Source organism: Clarias gariepinus, chromosome 2 (assembly GCF_024256425.1).
Source record: "Clarias gariepinus isolate MV-2021 ecotype Netherlands chromosome 2, CGAR_prim_01v2, whole genome shotgun sequence".
Classification (NCBI taxonomy): Eukaryota; Metazoa; Chordata; class Actinopteri; order Siluriformes; family Clariidae; genus Clarias; species Clarias gariepinus.
In genome coordinates, this window is record NC_071101.1 from 28,815,547 (window position 1) to 28,837,387 (window position 21,841).

At 36.9% G+C, this 21,841-nt stretch overlaps 2 protein-coding genes across 2 annotated transcripts; both read right to left on the bottom strand.

Moving 5' to 3' along the window:
- Positions 1-374: 374 nt before the first annotated feature.
- aqp9a (aquaporin 9a) lies at positions 375-6,741 on the bottom strand. Its single transcript, XM_053485756.1, has 7 exons — positions 6,724-6,741; positions 5,567-5,650; positions 5,192-5,318; positions 3,315-3,452; positions 2,385-2,503; positions 1,433-1,650; positions 375-579 (listed from the first exon to the last, which is right to left on the bottom strand). Exons 1-7 carry the CDS (start codon positions 6,739-6,741, stop codon positions 375-377), a joined length of 909 nt encoding a protein of 302 aa, XP_053341731.1.
- On the bottom strand, positions 6,399-20,800 carry LOC128512456 (cingulin-like protein 1). Its single transcript, XM_053485744.1, has 19 exons — positions 20,706-20,800; positions 18,912-19,998; positions 18,612-18,712; positions 18,049-18,145; positions 17,746-17,847; positions 17,331-17,479; positions 17,011-17,146; positions 16,626-16,838; positions 13,869-14,075; positions 12,818-12,922; positions 12,045-12,197; positions 11,732-11,902; positions 11,363-11,515; positions 10,923-11,012; positions 9,800-9,883; positions 8,129-8,253; positions 7,712-7,820; positions 6,924-7,087; positions 6,399-6,795 (listed from the first exon to the last, which is right to left on the bottom strand). The coding sequence occupies exons 2-19, from the start codon at positions 19,956-19,958 to the stop codon at positions 6,720-6,722; spliced, it is 3,282 nt and encodes a 1,093-aa protein (XP_053341719.1). The 5' UTR covers positions 19,959-19,998; positions 20,706-20,800; the 3' UTR covers positions 6,399-6,719.
- Positions 20,801-21,841: the final 1,041 nt, after the last annotated feature.

Sequence of the window (21,841 nt, forward strand, 5' to 3'; positions counted from 1 at the left end):
TGCATACCCTTTGACAAAGTAGAAATAATAAATAAACTAATACGGGAATAATAAACTAAATTTTTGTTCTTGTAAAAAAATTTTTTTTTTACCAGTTGACTTGGGAAAGATATTATTAAATACAAATTCTTACCGTGTTTTTAGCTTATTACCTATGTATTCCCATGAAGCAGTTTCTTGCAAAGATGTACAAAGATATAAGCTTTTAAATAGGCTATTCACTTCAATCCCAGTCTCAACTGACAACAAACAAATAAAAGACTGAGAGCTAAAGTGAGAGACGAGAGTCTATACAGGGCCAGCTGGAACACATGAATATGAGCCTTCTTAATTTGTAAGGGTTTTCATTTGCTTTATAGTCAATAATTATCTGTTTAGCCCATAGCTATCATTTCATATTTGTCCCTCAGGCTGCTTTCCTCATCCTCTTCTTCATCTTCCTCGTCCTCAGGTTTTTCCTGGGATTTCTCTGAGGGGTCGGCGTGGTGCAGCTCGATCAGGATGAAGTACACTACAGCGCCGGTGATGCCTCCTATCAAAGGGCCAAACACTGGGATCCACCACCAGTAATCTGCAGTACTGAGAAGAAGAATATATGAAATCATGGAGTTCAGTATAATAGTATTATTCTTCTCAATATGACTGACTGTGTTAAACAATACCTCTGTACATTGTAGGTGTCCTTGGTTGTGTGTGGGTTTAAGTTTATTATCATTATGCACACTCACACTCGCATCACACTCCTCCAACCTTTTTTTGGCTGTACATATTTGTTTAATCTGTTCATAACAATCAATTGTTGGATATTTACAATCTGTATGAACAAATGAATACATTTATTGCTGCAAGTCTGATCTGTCAGGACACTGTTGTGGTTTTTTGTGTAGAGTATTGTGACTGTGTTTAGCTGCTGATGAGCTGGGGGATGGGAAAGGGCAGGAGTGTAACCCCCCGCTGGGCAGAAACATTCATGCCTCTCCACAATAACACTGCTGAATTTTTATATATTAAGGAGTGTATTCAAATGGTACAATAAAATGGCTAGCATACTATTTACTAATTTTATTAATAAAATTATAAAAATAGAACGGTCTACACTATGATATATTTAAATTTTTTTAACACCCTGATTGTCTACTTTCATATGAGCCAGTTTTTATTACAAATAAAACCAAAGCAGACAAATCTATGTAAAGGAGCAACACTAACACAGTAACCATAAAGAAAATATTCATATACATAAATGTTATCTATAGTTTGGAGGAACTGTGCAATAGCAATGTCTGATGAAACCAACCTTAACATATTGCTAAAGCAAGATTTAAATTATTATTTCAAGATCAGACCTTGGAGCACAGTGGCCATAAATATTTACTTAGAACCCACTCCAAGCAGTGCCACTAGGGGACACAGAGCAGAACGGAGGTGCTACCTGAAGACCTCCATGCCCCAACCAGCTATAGCAGTGAAGAGTCTGGGACCAAGGTCTCTTGCAGGGTTCAGAGGGTATCCACAGTTCATACCCATGGACACGCTGATGCCCAGGATAATAAGGCCAATGGCCAGAGGCTCCACTCCTTTAGGAGCTCCAATATTCCGGGTATCGGTTATGGCAAGGATACACAGCACCAGCATGCCTGTTCCAATCACCTGCAACAGAAATGCACGCAGATAATTTAGCCTGCCTTATTTACTGTCTGGTGTGAATGTCATCTGATTTTCCAAATGTTGTTAGACTAGCATTTAATTATAATGTCCACTCTGAAACAAACTTTGTCAGTTACACACAATTACGTAACTATTTGGGAAACAAATAAGCAGAAGTAGCTCACTGGGATCTAAAACCGGTTAACCGCTAAATGTGTTGAGATTAAAAAAAGCCAATCAATGCACATTAGCTAAATTACGTAAAAATCAGAACCAAATGTTTGCTCAACAAACCTCAGGAACAGTTTGAGGATAAACTAAATGGATTAAAATGCCTACAGTATAGTGATTAACAAAACATAATAGCCATGTAACTCTCACTTTTTAATAAAAGTCATTTGCATTTAAACTTTGTGTGTTGGTAAGCTAGATTCTGCTTTAGAACAGCTATTAACATTATAAATCTTACTTTATCTTAGATTAAAAGCTTTAAAGCACATTTTTAGTGTTAGTCCTACAAAATTGATTTATTCAAAAACATTTCATGTTTGTTTTGCAGTTAAATACAAATAAAGTTCACCTGAATTACAGCTAGATTAGCTAATAGCAACAGAAAGATTGCAGTACAATTATAACGATGATGATAATGATGGTGATGATGATAAATGTTATTTTATCTTTGCAGATCACCACATAAATTCGAAACTCAGCAACATATGCATGTTTAGCAAAGTTACCTGGTCCACAAACCCTCCAAGTATTGTAAGATGCCGTCCAGGGTAAGAGGCAAAAATGTGTGCAGTAGCATTAATGCCTGTTACAGACAGAATTCCACTGGTAAAGTCCATAAACGCATCTATAGAGAAACAGCATGCAAGTCATCCATACTTGTAATTAAACACTTCATAAAATACAGTATTTGTGGCACAATATATTAAATTTCATGCCATATTTGAAACATTCATCTGTGCCCTGACATTAGGCTACTCAGACTCAAGAATAATGAATCATTGAAATAATTTGTATATTACAAGTAAAATTTTGTATAATCTTGATGGAGTGTTGAAAATATCTTAAAAATATCGGTAAACAAATTCACTAATTCTAAGCATTACAATAAGTAACTCTTTTGGCAGATCAAATTCGTAAAATTATTAGGGCGGGTTTAAGCTTGTAATTAATGTGGAATGTCTATAAATACGTATGAATAATAATCACCTATTTAGTTTAGGGTAACAGCAAATGTTAGCTAAGGCAAAAAAAAAAGAAATGCTAGGTTCACTAAGTATAAGAATACAGTGCAGGATTTGCTCTGATGTTTAATAGCGCTAAGGAAACTGTATGTGGAATATATGCAAGGAACAATGGCTGTCTAATCCTAACTATGCTTTGAGTATATTATTACATCTATAATATTTATACTAGAGACAGATATGTGAATATTTGAGCCAAGTAGGCTTGTTTCCATGTGGTAAGCTTTATTCATGGCTGCTGTTAATCTGTGTATAGGTCAATTTCTTTAAATGGCTGCCGGCGCCTTTAATAACTATAATAGGAAATGGACTCTTAATATTTTAAAACTATGTAGATCTTAATGTCTTCTTCTCTATATGGGTGTGCCTTGAGAAGAAAGAGATCTCTGTGTATATGTTTTTAATACCCCTCACCATAATACAATCCAAACACTCCAGCAGCTCCAGCGAAGGCTCCCAGGAGCTGTGCAATGACGTAAATTGGAAATTTCCAAATCTTCAGCTTACCCAGCATGACCATGGCCAGAGACACTGCTGGGTTCAAATGACCCCCTTATGTGCAATGAAAAAATAGAACAAATAATATAAATGATTGCAGACATCTAAATGTTATGTACACTATAATGCAAGACTAAAGCAACTAAAGCAACTACAGCAAAGTCAGGACCTACAACCCCTATGCCCCAACCTATGCTAACATTTTCCCTTGATTTGCAAAACAGTAATACAGTATTGAGTTTATAGAATTAAGTAAAACAAATATAAACCATATTGATTTTACTTTGAACTGCATAGCAGCACACAAAATTGTTACAGTTAAGTATGAAGGCAAAAATTTTTGTTTAAAAAAAAAATAGTTTCCACTGTCTTATTTAAAAAGACACAGAATCCTTTTAGCTGTGAGAAATTACAAGTCTTTTCTTTGTTTTACTTTAAGCAAGAGTCTTCTTTTGTCTGTCGTGGTGTATATTTTAAAATTTAGTCCTTTCAGCTGAGTTGAACCTTTCTGGTTTTGCCCTTAGCAAAATCCTTAATTATATCCTCCATGTTCAGGGATTTTCTGACTCTTTATTCAATAGAAATCATTGCTAAGTCATTCAGTCGTTCCTGGGACATTGTAGACCGCAGGTAAGTTTTAATTTGCTGTAAAGTGGAGAGGTGTCTCTCCTGAGGCTACAGTGATAGGCAATGTCAATAGTACATGTACAGACAATTGCAATTATTCTGCTTAAAACAGCCTTCCAATGATGTGTTTCAAGAGCATGCAATTCCTGACTCCACACATGCTGTGACCGACAGTGTAATTAATGGTTAATAGAGCACTCGTTATGCAGTTTGATACATGTAGTTAAATGTCCCAGTGCTGTTATTGTCCATTATTATCACTCGTGGCATGCCTCTCATCCAATTAGGTTGCTCAGTCAGAACTAACTGCTGTATAATATTGAATGATTATGATTTTGCACACACAGTTTTCTACTTTGACTGGCTAGTTTATGTTTTATATATGTTCATGCTGACACCGAGGAAAATTCTGGATTTCTAGGCTGATACTGTGTTTCTATTTAGGCTGCATGATTCTGTTGTAGTGCTAATGCACATGCAGTGATTGAGTGTAGATCAATGTGACCATCAGAATGTTGAGAGTGAACAGCCGGAGGACAAATTTGACCTTGTAGAACTTGCAAAAAAACAGAAAAAGGTTTGACTACAGGCTAAAAAAACTAATCTTCTATTCAGAGGACTTAATTGAAATGGTTTAAGAGGTATGGCAGGAAGTTATGTATACATTTAAACATTTAAATTACGGAATCTAATTTATAAATTTTATTTTTAGAAAATAAAAAAGCTGTTGATTCTATATTATAATCAAGATATTTAAGTCATATAAAGTTATTTATTTTATTATTAATATTAATTAACAATTTATTTCAGCAATGTGAGCAAGGGCAGAATTTAATCTTAAGTAAAATATTTAAGTTGAACAAAGTGTTGGTAATTAATGGTAATCACTGGTATGTTTTTTGTTATTATAAATGTTTCATGTAATAAAATTAAGCATTACAAACCTAAGTTGTTTGAGTAAAATAATAAGGGCAAAATCATTTGCACACACACACACACACACACACACACACACACACACACACAAACAGACATCAATGTTATGGAACAATATTCATCAATCTATAATCACACTGTGATAACAGAACCTCAAAGTAGTTTAGATGCCTCTTTAAATTTAAACAGAATAATTATTTAGAGGAATCATTAATGAGTTATGTATCTACCTGAAACACCACCAGAGATATAGACACCCATAATAAGTCCGGTGGTAAAGCCGAGGTGGATGGTGAGTGGCTCACCCAGTGTATTCCTGCTGAGGACTGTCTGAGCTACAGAGCTGCAGCCAAACAACTAACGCAGAAAAAAGCCAGCATACACACAGGACCAAAGACAATGGTAATTAAGATGCACACTGTTGTGAAATCACATCAATAATTAAATTTATAGCTATTAGAAAACATTCTGTCAGTTTCTACAAATACCCAGTTTCTGTACTATAAATATACAGAACCAGAACTGCATCCTCATGGGTGTTACATGACCATTATATTCGGATAATTTCTATTAAATATAACTAGCTAACATTTTCAAGTACTCACCACAAGCACAAATGTTCCAAGAAACTCTGCCAAGAACTCTTTAAAGATGTCATGTTTAAGAGTGCAGTGATGCTTCATGGTTTGCTTGTGGATGCCTACCGACCACACTCAAGTCTAACCAAACACACTCTCTGACTACATTTATGCTGAGTGACATTAATGCCCCTGGCCATTATGGCCTGGTCCTAGCAGTCTAAGCAGAAGCCATCGATCTTTCATTTCATCCTATTGAATAGTAAGCCAATGAACCTTTCACAGAGCATCCAGACTCTGTGAAATGTGTTGAAGTGTTCCAACTGATATTATGACATTCAAATACAATCATGATTAGCTAAATAAATGATCTTGCAAAACGTTATGTTTGAGTTTCAATAATACTTTTACAAATTTAAAATAGGTCACAAGGAAGGCGATATGGAGACTTGCACTGTCACCATTTCACCTCCAGGGTTGGGTACGATTCGGGTCCTGCCTCTGTGTGCATGTTCTCTCTGTGCTTGATGGGTTTCCTTTGGGTTCTCCGGTTACCTCCCACAGTTGAAAGACATAAGGATTAGGTGAATTGCCGTTCCCCAAATTGCCTGTAGTGTGTGTGTGAGTGTGTGTAATGTATGTGTGTGTGCCCTGCAATGGATTGGCACCCTGCCCAGGGTGTACCCTGCTACTCATGTCCTAAGTCTCCTGGGATAGGCTCCAGGCCCTCCGCAACCCTGAATTCAGGATTATGTGGTATAGACGATGATGAGTGAGTGAGGTCAAGAGGCTGTCTTCTGATGAGGTGGCATTTCGTTAAAAGTGAAAAACTGAAATTCGTGTAAAAAATTGCCTTTATTTACACACGTATATAATATAAGGCTTCAAGCATTTATATGAGCCAGCAAGTTAATAAAACTTGTTATGAAATAAATGACATTAGTGTAATCAAATCCGCCATCACGTGGATATGATGCGGCAATGTTTTTAAAATTACCAGAAGGGGGAAGCAGATCATCAAAAAATACTCCGGTTGGAGGCAATTACCAGGACAGTGCATTCCCTTACAAAAAAAAATAGAAAATATAAATATACAGTAAAATAAAAAATTAACAGAAATGGATGTGGGCTGAGAAGAGCATTAGCATTACATTATATCTCAATCAGTTTGTTTTTGTGTTCACTTTGTGCTCAGATTCCATTCTTCCTCATCTTCATCTTCAATTAAAGACTTCAGAACTGGTTTTACTTTGCGCCTACAAGATAAAACCATACAGATTGTTGAAAAGCTTCAAACTGACCAGATGGTTAATCTTTTAAATTTCTTTACACCACGTATATAAATGACAGCAACATGTATTCATTTATGAAATTGATATGTGACCTCAGCTCTGTTTTCAGGTTTGAGATCTGGCTATGAAGCTGCTCGTTGATCTCCTGCTGTTCATCCAGGTCTCTCTGAAGTTTCTTCTTACTGTTCTCGAGTCGCTCTATCTCTTCCTCTGCCTCATCCAGCTGCCTCTTCAGTACCTTTAGTCTAAGAGTTAACTGCAAGTGAAGTGTAAGGACAATTGGGCATTTAAAAGAGGATTTAGATAGACACTGTAAATCAATGCTTCTGGTTTGCTGCTTGGATCAACTGAAAGTTTTCTTGCAGCCCCTTGCAGGTATTTTTCTTACTCCATATTTATAATGCCAGTTTGGTTACTTTTCAGTTCCCGACCATCAGCCACCTACTATCATATAAGGGCTACCAAATATTGAAGCTAATACCTGCTTCTTTTGAAACACATAAAGCCAACCAACAACATTGTTCTAAACTGCTGCTCATGCTGCATCACAGGGCAGTGTAACATCAAGAGGGGGAAAGTGTTATCTTCCTTTTTCTCTTACATATGAGCTCACAGACACTTATGATTGGCTATTGTCACTGCTATTTAACTGGGAGAGAGATTGCATCCCTTCATTACTCAAAAAGCATGACCAAATTACAAATTTTGGAGCCGCTTCACTCCTGGGTATAGACAGCAGAGACATTATCTGATTTTTTTTGTTAAATATTTCACAGGATCTCTACATGAATGTTCTTGTAAGAATCCTATAGGTCTTCCTTCTAAGCATCCCAACACCCAATCAGGCTTAGAAAAAAGCACAAATGTTTGTGGTCCATACCTGATCCATCTGGTTCTGTAGTGAAAGCTGTTCATCGTTCACCTGCATATTTATCTCCTTCATCTTCCTCTCCAGCTTACGGTTTGCCTGCTCCAGAGTGTTATTATCTCTGGCCACAAGAAAAAGCATATGAATAAAAGAAGAAAAAAAACATAGACGAGAGCAACATCAAACATCTCACAGTAAGACGATCCACTGAAAAAATCAGGAACTTGGATCCAAAATCCAAAAAACCAGACTAAAACAAGATCTGCCTCAAATATATTCATCCACTTCTGAATCCTCAGATGGAAAGTATTACAATTGTGTAAAACAAATATAAGTGAAAAAGAAAACTTACAAATGAGAACAAATGAGATCTAAACATTTTGTATGATGTGTTTTGTATGGTGTAGCTGTTAGTTTATGATCCCACACCTCTCCTGCTCATTAAGTCTCTCCTGCAGCTCCTGAATTCGCAGCTCTAGTTTGGTGACAAGTCCTTCATGACTCGACTTCTGAGACACTTCTAAATGCGACAATCGACTTTTCAGGTCCTTGTTCTAGATGTGAACAAATAGTACTGTGTCATACAATACATTCTAAAATAGGCAATAGCTATTTGTATTTAATAGACATTACTTACGTATAATGAAATATCATCATTTTTTTTTAAAAAATATATATATAGCTCTATATACATTTATGTGTTTTCTTATGAAATGAGATTGAGAAAAATAAATAAAAAAATTTGGTCCAGTTATTGTTAAACTGAAAATTATTTTAAATATAGTCTATTTCAAAAGCATACACCCCTGAAAGTTTTCGCATGTTCTACAATTAAAACCTGAAACTAAATCAGGATAGATTTGACTGGCTGTAATCATTTCACAAATGTGCAAAACAAACAAACAAACAAACAAATAAATAAAATAATTAAATAAACATAATAGTAAATTGAATAAATGTAATAAATATGCAGCACAAAATTCTGATGCAACCCTCAGAACTCAAAGAATAAACTAAATAGAATCCATCTGTGAGCTATTCGATGATCTCAGTATAAATACACCTGTTCCTGGAATGTTTAGAGAACATACTGTACCCAAACAAACACCATCATTATTTTTATCCCACATCACGTTTGTTAATAAATAGGCTTAAAAAAAAAACCTTCATCAAAACCAACACAAGAACACAAACTCAATATTTTCCATCGGCCATCTCAATGTCTGGGTTTGAAGCATAATTGAAAAATGTGGAGATCACTTCTTAGGGGTTTAAGATCTTTTACATCCAGTATGAGGGTGTGCTTTTTAAAAGTGACATCTTCAAAATTGAAACATAAGGAGGAAACTGATTTGAAAACAACTTCCCCTCATTCAGCCAGTGCCTGTACGCTATATATCAATAGAATGTGCCTCCTTTTATTTTATTTTGAGTGCAGGTTAGCTACCGTGGCCGTGCCTTGACTGTGAAATGGTAATGCCTTTTTAGAATGGTAATGCCTTTTTAGAAGGCATTAACAGCATTAAATTGTTCTGTTTTTGCTAATTTTAGGCTAGACTAGCATCGTGTCCAATAGCTAATATATTAAAATTGTAAAAATAAAACATACTCTTTAAATAAAAATATCTAAAGTTATATTTAAAGTTTCTTCCTTTTTAATTCTTGAGTACAGTACTAAACAGTTAACAGTTCTTTTGCCTTTTACACGAGTCTATTTTTTATTGTGTACACTTTTACTCTCAGTTACCCTTCACTTATTTATTATTCCTCAGCACTTTCCCAACCCTCTTAATGACACCAAGCCACCAGCAGCAACTTCCTGTACATGGATGACTGACAGGGACATTTCTTTACTAAACCGCCTGACCAGGATCTACAGAAAGGACATCAGGACATCATGATCCCATTCAGAGGTGTGATTAACCGATAACAAACAGGGACGAAAGAAACTGAACTAGAGATAAAATACATCCCCAAAAGCATACTGTCGGTGAATTTTTTAAGATAAAACAGAATTTTCGCTTTTAGACATTGTGGAGCTTATAGTATGTTGGGATGGACAATGTGTCTCAATAAAATTTGTCTCATTAAAATCTTTACCTGTCTCTCCAAACTGATCTTGTCACACTCCAGTTCCTGCCTAACTGATCGCTCCTGTAGCAGTTCTGATCTCACCTGCTCTACCTGTAAGGAGCACACACACACACACACACACACACACACACCTATGTCATTTGTTCATTAAGGTGCTTCCTATGTACCAATGCACTGTCAGTGACAAAAACACACAATAATTTTTAAAAAAAGTTAAAACACACAAGGAGTATTATGCCTCAAATACAGTATATCGAAAATACAATGCAACTTTGTATTTAATTAAGAAAACATATAACAAAAAACTTTGTTTCTACTTAATGATGTTCTAAATGACATCATCTGCTGGGCAGACAGAAGGAAAAAGAGCAGGAAGAAGAGCTACAGTATCCACCTGTATGTGTGAATGTTGTATCAACATATCTAGTGATGTGTGAGCCGTTGAATGTGTGTTAGCTTTGAAACCAGTACTTCAGCACTTATTTTCTGACTGTAGGCAAACAGTCTTGCTTGATAGCAAACACTACACTTCGCCTCAAGTGTTGTCAAGATTTGGTGAGAAAGCTGAGACTCAACAAGCCTTGTGTGCTTCTTGTTAGGAGCTCTGAGTGGACATGCTGGGATCGGCCTGTACAATATTTACAGGGAAAATCCCAATGTACCCATAGGAGAGGCAAAGCGGAGAGCTGCTTCCTCTGCCAAGCGACGTTCTCACTTATACCATGACTACATTCAATGCAAACATTTTAACATATGATTGTGTGTATTTTGCTTAGTGGTAACTGAAAAAGAACATGAGATAGAAAAGCCTTTCTAGTTCCTGATTCCAGCATGATTGCTATGGTTATTTTACACAATGTAGCTATAGATCATTAACACTGAACTATAGTCAGTTACATCATACATAAAATACATGTTATTATTTTAAGATAATTCATAGTAGAGAGTGGACAGTGAGGAGACAGATAATAAAAATGTAACATTTACTGGGCGAAATTTAATATCATGAAAATCAGCAGGTCATGATATTAATGCCTACCACACTACTGTAGATATGTGTGTTAGGTGTAATGTAGTAATGGGTGAGGTTTGTGCTGATGTGCTGCATTACTGTGCCAGTCATACAGACCTGCTCTTTAACTTTTTCCATTCTCTGCACCAGTGTGTCACCGCTGCTGCGCTCCTCAGTCAGGGCATCCTGTAGCTGAGTTACCCTCGCCTACATACATGCACGTACAGAAACACATAAACATTACAAATATATTATTGATATATATATATATATATATATATATATATATATGGGACCTCCATGGGCCATTAGCTTTTATGTGTTTTTTATAGTTTCTGCACATCTCCGGAACTGTACTGGATTAGATGTGGTGACTGTGTAGCATATGATTTTCATAATTTTCATACTCATCAAACCATTCAGTGAGCCTCATGCACTCTGTAGGAGGGTGGGGTCTTCCTGTGTGTGTGTGTGTGTGTGTGTGTGTGTGTGTGTGTGTGTGTGTGTGTGTGTGTGTGTGTGTGTGTATGGGTGTGTGCACACGCCTGTGTACACACCTCCATTAATTTGACTTGTCGGTCTCGATCATCATGCACGGTTTTGTTGCACTCCTGCAGTTCCTGCACTCTCATCTCCAGCTGTTTACACTTTAGCTCAGTCTTCTCCAACTCTGCTTCACGCTGAGCCAACTCGGCATCCAGCCCAGACAGCTGCACACACACACACACAACACTAAGTAACATAAGTCAGAGTCCTACTAGTTGCTGTTTTGATGTCAGTCCTTTATATTTGGCTTTATATACAGTATATAGAGGGGCGTTCAAGTCAAACTGGGATTTTAATTGTGCTGAATAACAGGAAGCTACACTAATGCACTTAACCCAGATTGACTTGAATGCCTTGTATAATATATTCTATTTCAACACCTCTTTCTGTAATTCCTGTGAGGTTCGTGAGTGTTTCTCCAGCTCTGTTTGCGTGTTGTGGAGCTGTATGCGTAGTGCACTGAGCTCCTGTGAGCTCTGCTCTCGGGCTTCGTCCACTTCGTCCTGCAGTCTCTGAGTCTCTTTTTCTGAATTCACCAGCACGTTCTTTATCTACAGTCAGAAATAAGGGGAGGGACAGAAATGTAATGGAGTTGTAGTGTAAAAAAATGCAACATAATACTTTTAATACTTAACCTTCACTCTTTACAGTCAGAAACGCTTGTCTGTGTTTTACATCTCCAACCATTCTTACCTCTTCTTGTAGTTTCTCAAAGGATCTGTCATGCCTCCTCCTTTCCTGCTCCATGTCCCTTTTGCTATTTCTGAGCTCCTCCATCTGTCTCTCCTCCTCTTTCAGTCTTTCTTTCAGTTGCCGATGCTCCTGGTTCAGCTTCGTCAGTTCACTCTGCAAACAGGAGAAGCAGTTAAGAAAGTGTTACATCTTGACTTAAGACTGAGGGACACTGTCTGAATTTCTGAAAGATTTTGTGTAACAGGTTTTAGACACAGGAATACAGAGAAACTTAACCCTAACGCATAATCACAGATTTATATTTTAGTGCTCATTAGGTCTTAATGTTAATTCAATACTAGAGACTTCTTCAAAGCATGTACTGTATGTATAGCCTTTAAATATTTTTTTTGCATTAGAATACATTGATGCATTCGTATCTTCTTTATGGGCTTATCTTTTTGTTTGAGCTTAATATTACATGACATCCTGCAATACTTCATCTTATGCTACAGCCATTTGCAGCTATTCTTATCTCTCATATGTGCATTAATATGTAATTTACCTTTGAGACATACTTTTGTCAGAGCAGCTGTTATAAATAGTTAATCAGCAATAATGACCAATCAAACTTTGACAGTGCTGTGTGATAGTTATATAGCACAGATACAGTGACCTGCTCGTGTTAGTCTGCCAGTACATTTATGACTGTTGATAGGATAATATCTTATAGTCATACTAATAATAGTCTTGTCAGTAATTCTAACGCCCAAAAGATACACACACATACTGACCTGTGTGTCCTCCAGGTGTCGAGTAAGAGCTCTGTTTGCACCACACATGTCCTCCTCTTGCTGTCTAACCTCAGAAAGCTCCTCCTCAAGTACCTGTTTCTCCTCCTAAGTCACAAAATAAATGAAATGTTATTAAGGATCAAAGAAAATAAATCCTTGACAAAGAAAAATCTGACAATAATACAATATCCTCTATTATAAATGTTTGATTAAAGATAAACAAATGAAGTTAAAATAAGAAGGTACAAACCCACAGTTTGACATTCAATAAATGCAATTTTTAGACTTTTATTCATTTTAACAAATTATTTTTCTCTGACACATAAGGTTGTCGATTAAAATTTTTTTATTTTAAAACCACTAACTAATCTTATTTTGCATATTATTTTGCATATTATCTTGCAAACCATAACAGGTGCCAGGCCTGTCTTCAGTTAAAAGCAGATGTGTAGTGAAAAGCCAATTACATCACTTTGTTCGGTCACATGATCAGTGTAGCAGAACTGCTAGCTGTGCAACACAATGTTTAACGTAAATGAATTAAATGATTAAATGTATTTTTTAAAAATGTTGAAGAAATGATGTTTACACTTTATTAATGCTGTTGCAGTTATTCCAGGGGGCTAAATGAGAGCTCTACGTTTCCCCCCCCTCACACTCCCTTTCACTTTCCATGGTTTTGATGCATTTGTGAGCCACTTGCTGTAATATTTTTTAGATAAAATTATGAAAAGGCATAACATTACAAAACGTGCATGAGTGTTTTGTGTACAAAAGACCATTTGGCAGCATATTTCAACATAATATTTCATAATTTTTCCTTTTTAAAGACATTGTGACTCGAAGACATGCACAAAATATTCTCTAACAATATACAATTCTTCTTGCTTTAAATGAAACAACAGTGTTATCTCATTTTGCAGTCAAACTCTTCAAATATTTGTATACAAACCTGTATTTAAAAAAAATATATGTTACTAAAATTATCCACATTATCCAGCATTCTCCTCAGTTTGTCTCCTGTTTTTCTCTGTTAAGAGGAGGTCCTTACCATCAGCTTGTCCAGGCGGTCTCTGAGCTGTTTCTCCTGGCTCTTTGACTGATGGATGATGTTGTTCAGGGTTGTGATTTGGGTTTCCAGACTTCGAACCTGGCCAAGGAGCTGCTCTTTAGCCAGATTGAGCTCTTGAACCTGGGCATGACTTTTTCTCTGTTCAGCCTCCACATCCTTTTTCTTCTGAGCCAAAGCCGTCACATTCTAAATGAGAGGAACATAAATGATTGATAACATGCTAAATTAAAGCCAAATAGTGCAAAAATAAAAACAATCTTAGCCTTTTTCTCTCTGACACATTCGGTTATCAGAGGTGTTTTTTTTTAAAAGGGATACGTGTATTTAGTTTAATATTTTTGTCCAACCTAAAAACTTAGCATTTGTGATAAAATCTCTCATGACTGAATGATATTTAAAGATGACTTTAAGCACAGTGTGGTGATGAGGCTCCTAGCCAGAGTAAAACATATAAATGGTTCAAACAGTTTAAAAAAGGCTGTAAATCCATGAATAACGATATCCCAGCCAAGGTGACTGAAGCCCACTGCAGTCATTCCTGTGAAGCGAGTGGAACAACTGATCTTTAAAAAATTAACGGATGAATTGTCATGCAGCTGTCACTGCATCTGTCTGTGGAAACTGTAAACACAATCATTCACAAACACCATCTGCATATAACTGGAACTTGTCTGGGAGTTACTGCCACATATCCTTTGTCCTAAATCGATCCAATCCATTTCCACATAATTGGACCATTAAAGGAGTTCCTGGAAGGCCAGTGTTTTGGAAGTGAAACAGGCAACACTAGGATTAGTGCGTTAGTATCGATTTGTATTATATAGAGACATAAAGGTAGTTTTTACCCTCATAATTATGCTCTCGTGTTCTGCAATCAAGTCCTGGTTTGATTTGAACGCCCCTCATATGCTTCTCATTTGCCAGTGTAGGCAGAGCCGAAAAATGCAATTTTAACCAAAATGTTTTTTGCTTTTTTTAGGTCAAGGCACAAAAGCCACAGGATGAGTGCTGTAGCTAATCCCAGTTGTGCAAACATTCTGTATAGAAACAGAATTACTTAAGGATTTTTCAATATTGCGCAAAAGTTCAACTTTGCTTTGATACAGTACTTTTATAGAAGAAATTGATAGTTAGTGACTAATATTTCAAACACAATATGGCCATATTGTTATTTTTATTTTGGCTTAGGTAATAGAAATAGAGCAAGCAGAAGCCGCATTTACTCCTCACCAACTAGCTGGCTGGACATGTGGTGTCATTCACGCAGTGAAATGTCCTAGTGTGATTATACTAAATATACAGTAAGCACTCTTGGAATAACACTCAACCAATCAGATTAGTTGACAAGAACTGAATATATATAGTAAATCATATAGTACAGTATAGAGTACAGTAGTAGACTCAGTAGTTTTTACTCAGTAAAAAATGTCTCATTTAAATGTAAGTTGGTCAGTCTCGACTCTCAGCCTTTTGTGCTTCCAAAGTTCCTCCCACGTTCCACGCTGATGAGTGTAACGTGCGTGGGGTTTGTGTGTGTCTGTGACATGTTTGTGATGGAATAATGGAACACTGGGGCACTTGGGTTTACAATCTCATCTACACTTTTGGAAACACCAAAATAGCCTGCACAAACTTTAGCTATATTCCACCAGATACAAAAACTATGGACGTTGCGAAACAAGGTTAATGAGACCAATTTTGTTATTAGTGGATCTTATGCATAACGGCCTGTAATTAATTTAAACTGGTAATTAGTAAAAAAAAAAAAAAAAAAAAAATATATATATATATATATATATATATATATATATATATAGTAGTGTCATTTATAGAAAAGTAAAGAAAGTTCAATGCTTGTGAGTGGCACATAATTTTAAATACAGTACAGTATGTCACACACAATATCATTACTGGACGCCAAAATGCTATGATTTGATCCACAAGCAACACAGACTTTTTAAGTTTCTTCCAAATATTACTATCATGCCCTCACTCTCTCTATTGCAGATCCTGTACAGTGTTGTGGGAGTTTGTGGGAGGAAATCTCATGGGTTTATGTGCACAAATCATGGGTACAGCTTGAACAGGGTGCCAATCCATCTCAGGATACACAAGCAAACACACACTCACACACTAGGGGCTATTTGGAAATGACACCTTTGGAGTGAGGACAAAACCCGCCAAACACTGGGAGAACATGTAAACTCCATGCACGCAGACCCGAGGCAGGAATCGAACCCTGGGCACTGGAGGTGTAAGGCCAAAGTGCTAACCACTACGTCAGGGTGTCACCATGTTACTATCAACTAGAGTCAATTATTTTGTGAAGGGGAAACTGTAAAGAATGTATCAAATGTGTCAATTAAAGATTTCAAAATGGCAACCAGAGAGTCATGTAATTAACCACATCGCATACTGTATACTCTTTTTGTAGGGTCCTCCCTCTCTTAAAATGTGTGACCCTATCTGTGAAAACCCAGCTAAAGTACTCTTAGTGAATAATTCATTTTTTGTATAAATCACATGTAGAATAATCACGAACACAAAAAAAGATAATGCCTATGATGAATGTAAATTAATATGAAATTGGTATGCTACCACGTGGGTACCAGGAGACAATAAAAAATACTGTTGATCTTATCGGTTTGGTGAACAAATACAACACACAATACAAGTCCAGTTAGATGTGATCAATAATTGAGTCTGGACTAGATGATCCAGATTTTTCCCACTTGCCTCTTTAACTTCTTCTTTGGCCTTGAGTAGCTTCTGAATATCCTCCTTGTGTTGCTCTTTCAGTGTTTCCACCTCTTTGGCATGGACTGTAATCTCTTCCTGAAGCGCACCCTTTATGGCTGTGAGCTCCCTCTCCTTCCAGCACAACACATCTTCCTGTTCCTCATGCACCTGCTGCAGCTCCTGGAACTCCATGCGCAAATTAGCTAGCTCCTGAAAGACAGAGAGAGAGAGAGAGAGAGAGAGAGAGAAAGAAAGAGCGAGAGAGAGAAAGAGAGATTTTATAATGAAGATTAAGGATTATAAGAGTGACACTCCCTTTATATGCAATTAAATGAATAGCAAAATAATTGTATGCAGATGTTGCTTTAGCACTGTTTCTCACCTGTAGGATGGAGTCTTTCTCCTTGAGCTCTGTGCTCTTAGTGTTGTCCAGTACATCATGCATATCTGAGAGCTGCTGCTGAAGACTTTTTGTCTCTGCCCGACTCCGTTCTCGCTCCCTTTTGAGCTGCAGGACTCTACAGCACACAAACACACAAACACACACATCTGCAACAGAAGCATGTACGCTACTGTATAATATGATGAACCTATTGTATATTAGGGTTTTATCAGTCTGTAATAATTCTTATTTTCCCCCAAAATAAATTTGATTCTAGCAGGTCCGACACTGTTAATATACGTAGTACAAAATGAGCTCACGTTTCTATTGAGGCTTGCAACTCTTTCTCCATATCAGTGAGTCGCTGTTGGAGTGAGACTTGCTCCTGTTCACTCCTACTTAACTTCTCTTGCAGTCTTTTCAGCTCCTCTGAAGTCTTCTCACTTGCCTGTGATAGACTTTCTCTGTCCTGTGAAATAAATAATTTTCTATATAAATACAGTATATATATTCCAGTACCTCTAGCTGCAGTGTGAGCTTATCTGAGTGCAAATGTTAGGATCAAAAAAGAAAAAAAAAAAAAAAAACATTTATACCATGTTAATTATTATAGAATGTTTCACAGATGTTCTACAAAACTATTTATGAAAAGCTTTTAGATATAAGCATATTTCAAAATACCACTATAGTATAAGTAAGTGTGGGTATGTAAATAATATCTGTGTGTCATAGTACCTTGATTTCTTCCTCCAGTTTTTGCTTTAGCTGAACAACCTGGCTCTCCAGTTCATTTTTTCTCTCCTGGAGCTCTTTCACCTTAGCCACTGAGTCAGACAGCTAAACGCAAAAGCAATTTATTTTCTTTAACCAAATAAGAAATCTCTAACATTGTATTTTTTACAAATGAAATCCACAAGCTTAACAGAAAAACAAGCCTAAGAAACCACACATAATATAATACTGTTATTTATTTATCATAGGCCTATATTTGTATGAAATATGTGTTGCTGATCTGCTAGTGACAGTACAATCCCTCACCTCCTCCACATTCTGGACAGCACATGACCTCAACATCTGGATCTTCTCAAAGAGCAGATTTACCTTCTGCCTGATGATCTCATCTCCCTCGCCACTCCTATTGATCAATGTGCAACAACATGGGTTAACATTGAAATGTTATTACTACATATCATATTTGCCTTTTTTGTTCACCCCACTAATTACCCTGTTACTACATGAGGGGAATTTGGTCCTGTGTCTGTAAATAAATAGCTGGTCTGAGAAAATTTTATTATTTTCTGTGGCTCATTTTTGTATTAGAAGGATAATCTCGTCAAATTAACTCTAAAGGGTGTAGACATTTTAGACATTGATTTGAATTCCTGCCATAAAAAACTGGGGACTTTTTGTCCAGCCAGCATAAACAATACCACGTTATCTATGGGATTGCAACTTTTAGCATCAAACAATTCAGACAAACTTTTAAGTTTGGGTTTAGTAGTAGAACATTTCCACGAAATAGACACATGATCCTGTTTTGAAATTATCTCCTTAACACAGAGCAATGTGACTAGTATGATTTGTAAGGTTTGTTTTCATACCCTTCTTTGAGGTAGTTGAACAACGCCAGTTTAGTCACGTCTTCATGTTGATGTTGATGATCCACAAGCTCCTGCTGTCCTTTCAAAATATCAGGGGTCACCTTAAATATATAGACGTTTATAGGAACTGTTTTTACATATACTATAGTTTGAAGAATATTTTTTTTCTTATAAAATAGTTAACCTTAATTAATATATGCTTAATAAGCTTACTAATTTAAACAAGTAACCAATTCACAAAAAAGGAACATATCCATGATATAAATAAAAAAGATTAATATTATTTGAGCAAGAATTTACCTGGGCCTCCCTTTCTGGGCTTGAATGGCCACTATTTTGTGGAGGACATCTGGTTGTGGTTCCTCTTTCATTTTTACAATTGGCTCTTACTAATCTTGGTGACATCCATTCAGTTCTTGTCAATCCGTCAAACTCGGCTGCCATGAGACTTCTTTTATCCGCTTCATAAATATTGTCTCCTGTTCTCACCTTTGGAAGACTTTCATTTCGGGACACAGAGCCAATAAAGGAGGCTGGGAAAGCCAATCCTTCTCCCATCCTTTGTCCTCCTGAAGATACTGGGCTTGTCCTGGAAGAGTGACCAGAACTAGATGGACCTGCACTCTGTGATCGTTTTCTCTCTTGGGGATCCAACTGCTTTCTATGTCTAACTCTACTGACCCTACCTGAGCAATGTCCATTGTCCTCACCAGAGTAAGGTACAGACAGCCTGCAGATGATATGCGATTGTCGGCAAGGAACACTTTCAGCTGATGATTGTCCGAAATCTAGGTCATCTCTCCCTGTACCAGGAAGAGGGATTTTGGTTCTCTTCACCATTACATTGGATGAAGAAACAGATGAAGTGTTTGTACTGAACTGATTTACATCAAAGTTAGACTTAGCCTTAATAAGATTGGGAGAGTCATGTAGGTCCATATTGTTGCTTCTGGGATCATAAGGTCTGAGAAGTGCAGGGTTTCTCTGGTAGTTTAGCAAGGGAGATGATGGAGTAGAGAACTGAGTTTCTGAAGGAGGTATCTGCATCTGCCGCATTGACCTGTAATCAATTAAAGGCCTATGGATGCTTAAACCCTGACCATTCATGGTTGAAACATATTCTTGACCTAGCTGATCCATGAAAAAGACATCTGGATGGACAGGAGGATGTGAGGACTTATTTTGTCCATTTAGTACCACATAGGGACGTCCCTGTATGCCCTGTACCTGCACCTTCACTCCAAAAGATGATGGTGATCCACCACGTGCTGCCTGAATTTGGTCATATTCATTACCAGCCAGATACTGGTACCCTTCTTGAAACCTGCTGTTTCCATGCACATCCATTCTGAGTTTGTGTGTGAGGTTCTCCAGTTTTCAAAAGATCCTGAAAAACAATGGTTCTCTTTACATTACATTGCCTGTTTTATGTGAATGTCCTGAAACACGCTGACACTGAACAATACTAAATGATGACTAAGTTGCTTTTACATCAGCTTGGGAAACAATAGTACAGGTCTCCCAGCTGCACTTACGCCAAACTGAGCGTGCAAAATAAAACTACTCTAAGGCTTTTCAATACAACAAATACTCTTGTATGTTAACAGTGTACCATTGTATCAGTCTAAAGAACGACTTCAGTTCTCAGAAGCACTGAACTAGATTTGTGCGAAGCTATGAGGTTGTTCATGCCCAACAGTCAGATCATGTTCATACATAAGCAAAACTTTAAACCACAGTGTGATGTAATGTGCCTTAGGCACGGTATGTAGGAGCATTTTATCTTATTCCTGCCCTGGGCTCAATTACAGGTGGCATTTTCTTTTCAACTTTCAAGTAAACATGATAGAAAGTCACCCTGCTGTGTTCTGTTACCGTATAGATGTTTGCATTTGCATTTAATGACTACGTTCAATAACTTTATAATAGTTCACACTTTGTTTACTACAATACTAAATAAAGTGATATACTTTTTCAATGAGACTTGCCTGATTGACCTACAGGTGTACAGGCTATAAACACTGTAGTTTTTTAATTAAAACTAGAGGAGCTTTCATATAAATACTAAACACAAAGGAATGGAGGTTGACTTACCTTCTTTAACTTTCAAAACAAGACTTCATTTCCATGAAAAATAGATTGAAAAAGGCACATGAATTGTGCCCTATTAGCATGGAACAGAGTGAGGTGGTAATGTTGAATAGTCTGAAGCGTCACTCAGCCTCCTCTGTAGTAATGACACTCCCCTAAGTTTATACAGACTTACAAGAGGTGGAGCTGCTTGTGTTTTCAGCACTGAGCCTGATCGCCTCTTCATACCACATTCCGGTTCCCATCAGTGCATGGATACACACCCTTTCACACACAGACACACAGACACACATCACAATCAATTCTTGTGTTTTCAGCTTCCAGATGTACATTCCATAAATCCCTTTGTGATTACTTATATGAAATTTTTTTTTAATGTTTTCAAACACTTGGTGCATTACAGCATTAATTATTATTATTATTATTATTATTATTATTATTTAATGAAAACATTACATTTTGTTCCAGAACTTTCTACCCTCCCCCGGTTACAATGTGTTAAAATTTCCACTAACTGAACACTTTTTTAGAAACACTATCTGATACTGGCCGATCCTCCCTGTGCTCTTAAAACAGCTGCAGTTTTTCATGGCATGGATTCCACAAGATGTTGGAAACATTCCGTTGAGATTCTGGTTCATGTTGACATGATTGCATCATACAATTCCTGTAGATTTTTCAGATGTTCTTTCATGCTGTGAATCTCTTGCTTTACTACAGCCAGTGAAAAGCAGTTTGAGATGAATCTTGAATTATCATGCTGAAAGAAGCTGCTAGATACGTTTTAGATTGTTGTGGCCAATCAGATATTAGATGATTAAATATTGTGGTCATAAAGTAGTGCACATGGTCAGAAACTCTGTGATGGCCTTGATAATTATTTGTATTAACAGGCTAAAAGTGTGCCAGAAAAACATTCCTCACAACACTGTACCATCTCCACCACCCTAGACTGTTGACACAAGGCAAGTGTGCATGGATTCTTGCTGTTGATTCTATTCCCATTGCAGCCTCAGCTTTATGTCAGATAAGATAAGAGACTTTATTGTCATTGAACAACGAATTTTAACCTTTTTGTCAGCTTTTCTGCCAATGTATTTGCAGAACTGCTGCCCACTGGATGTTTTTTTCCTTAATGC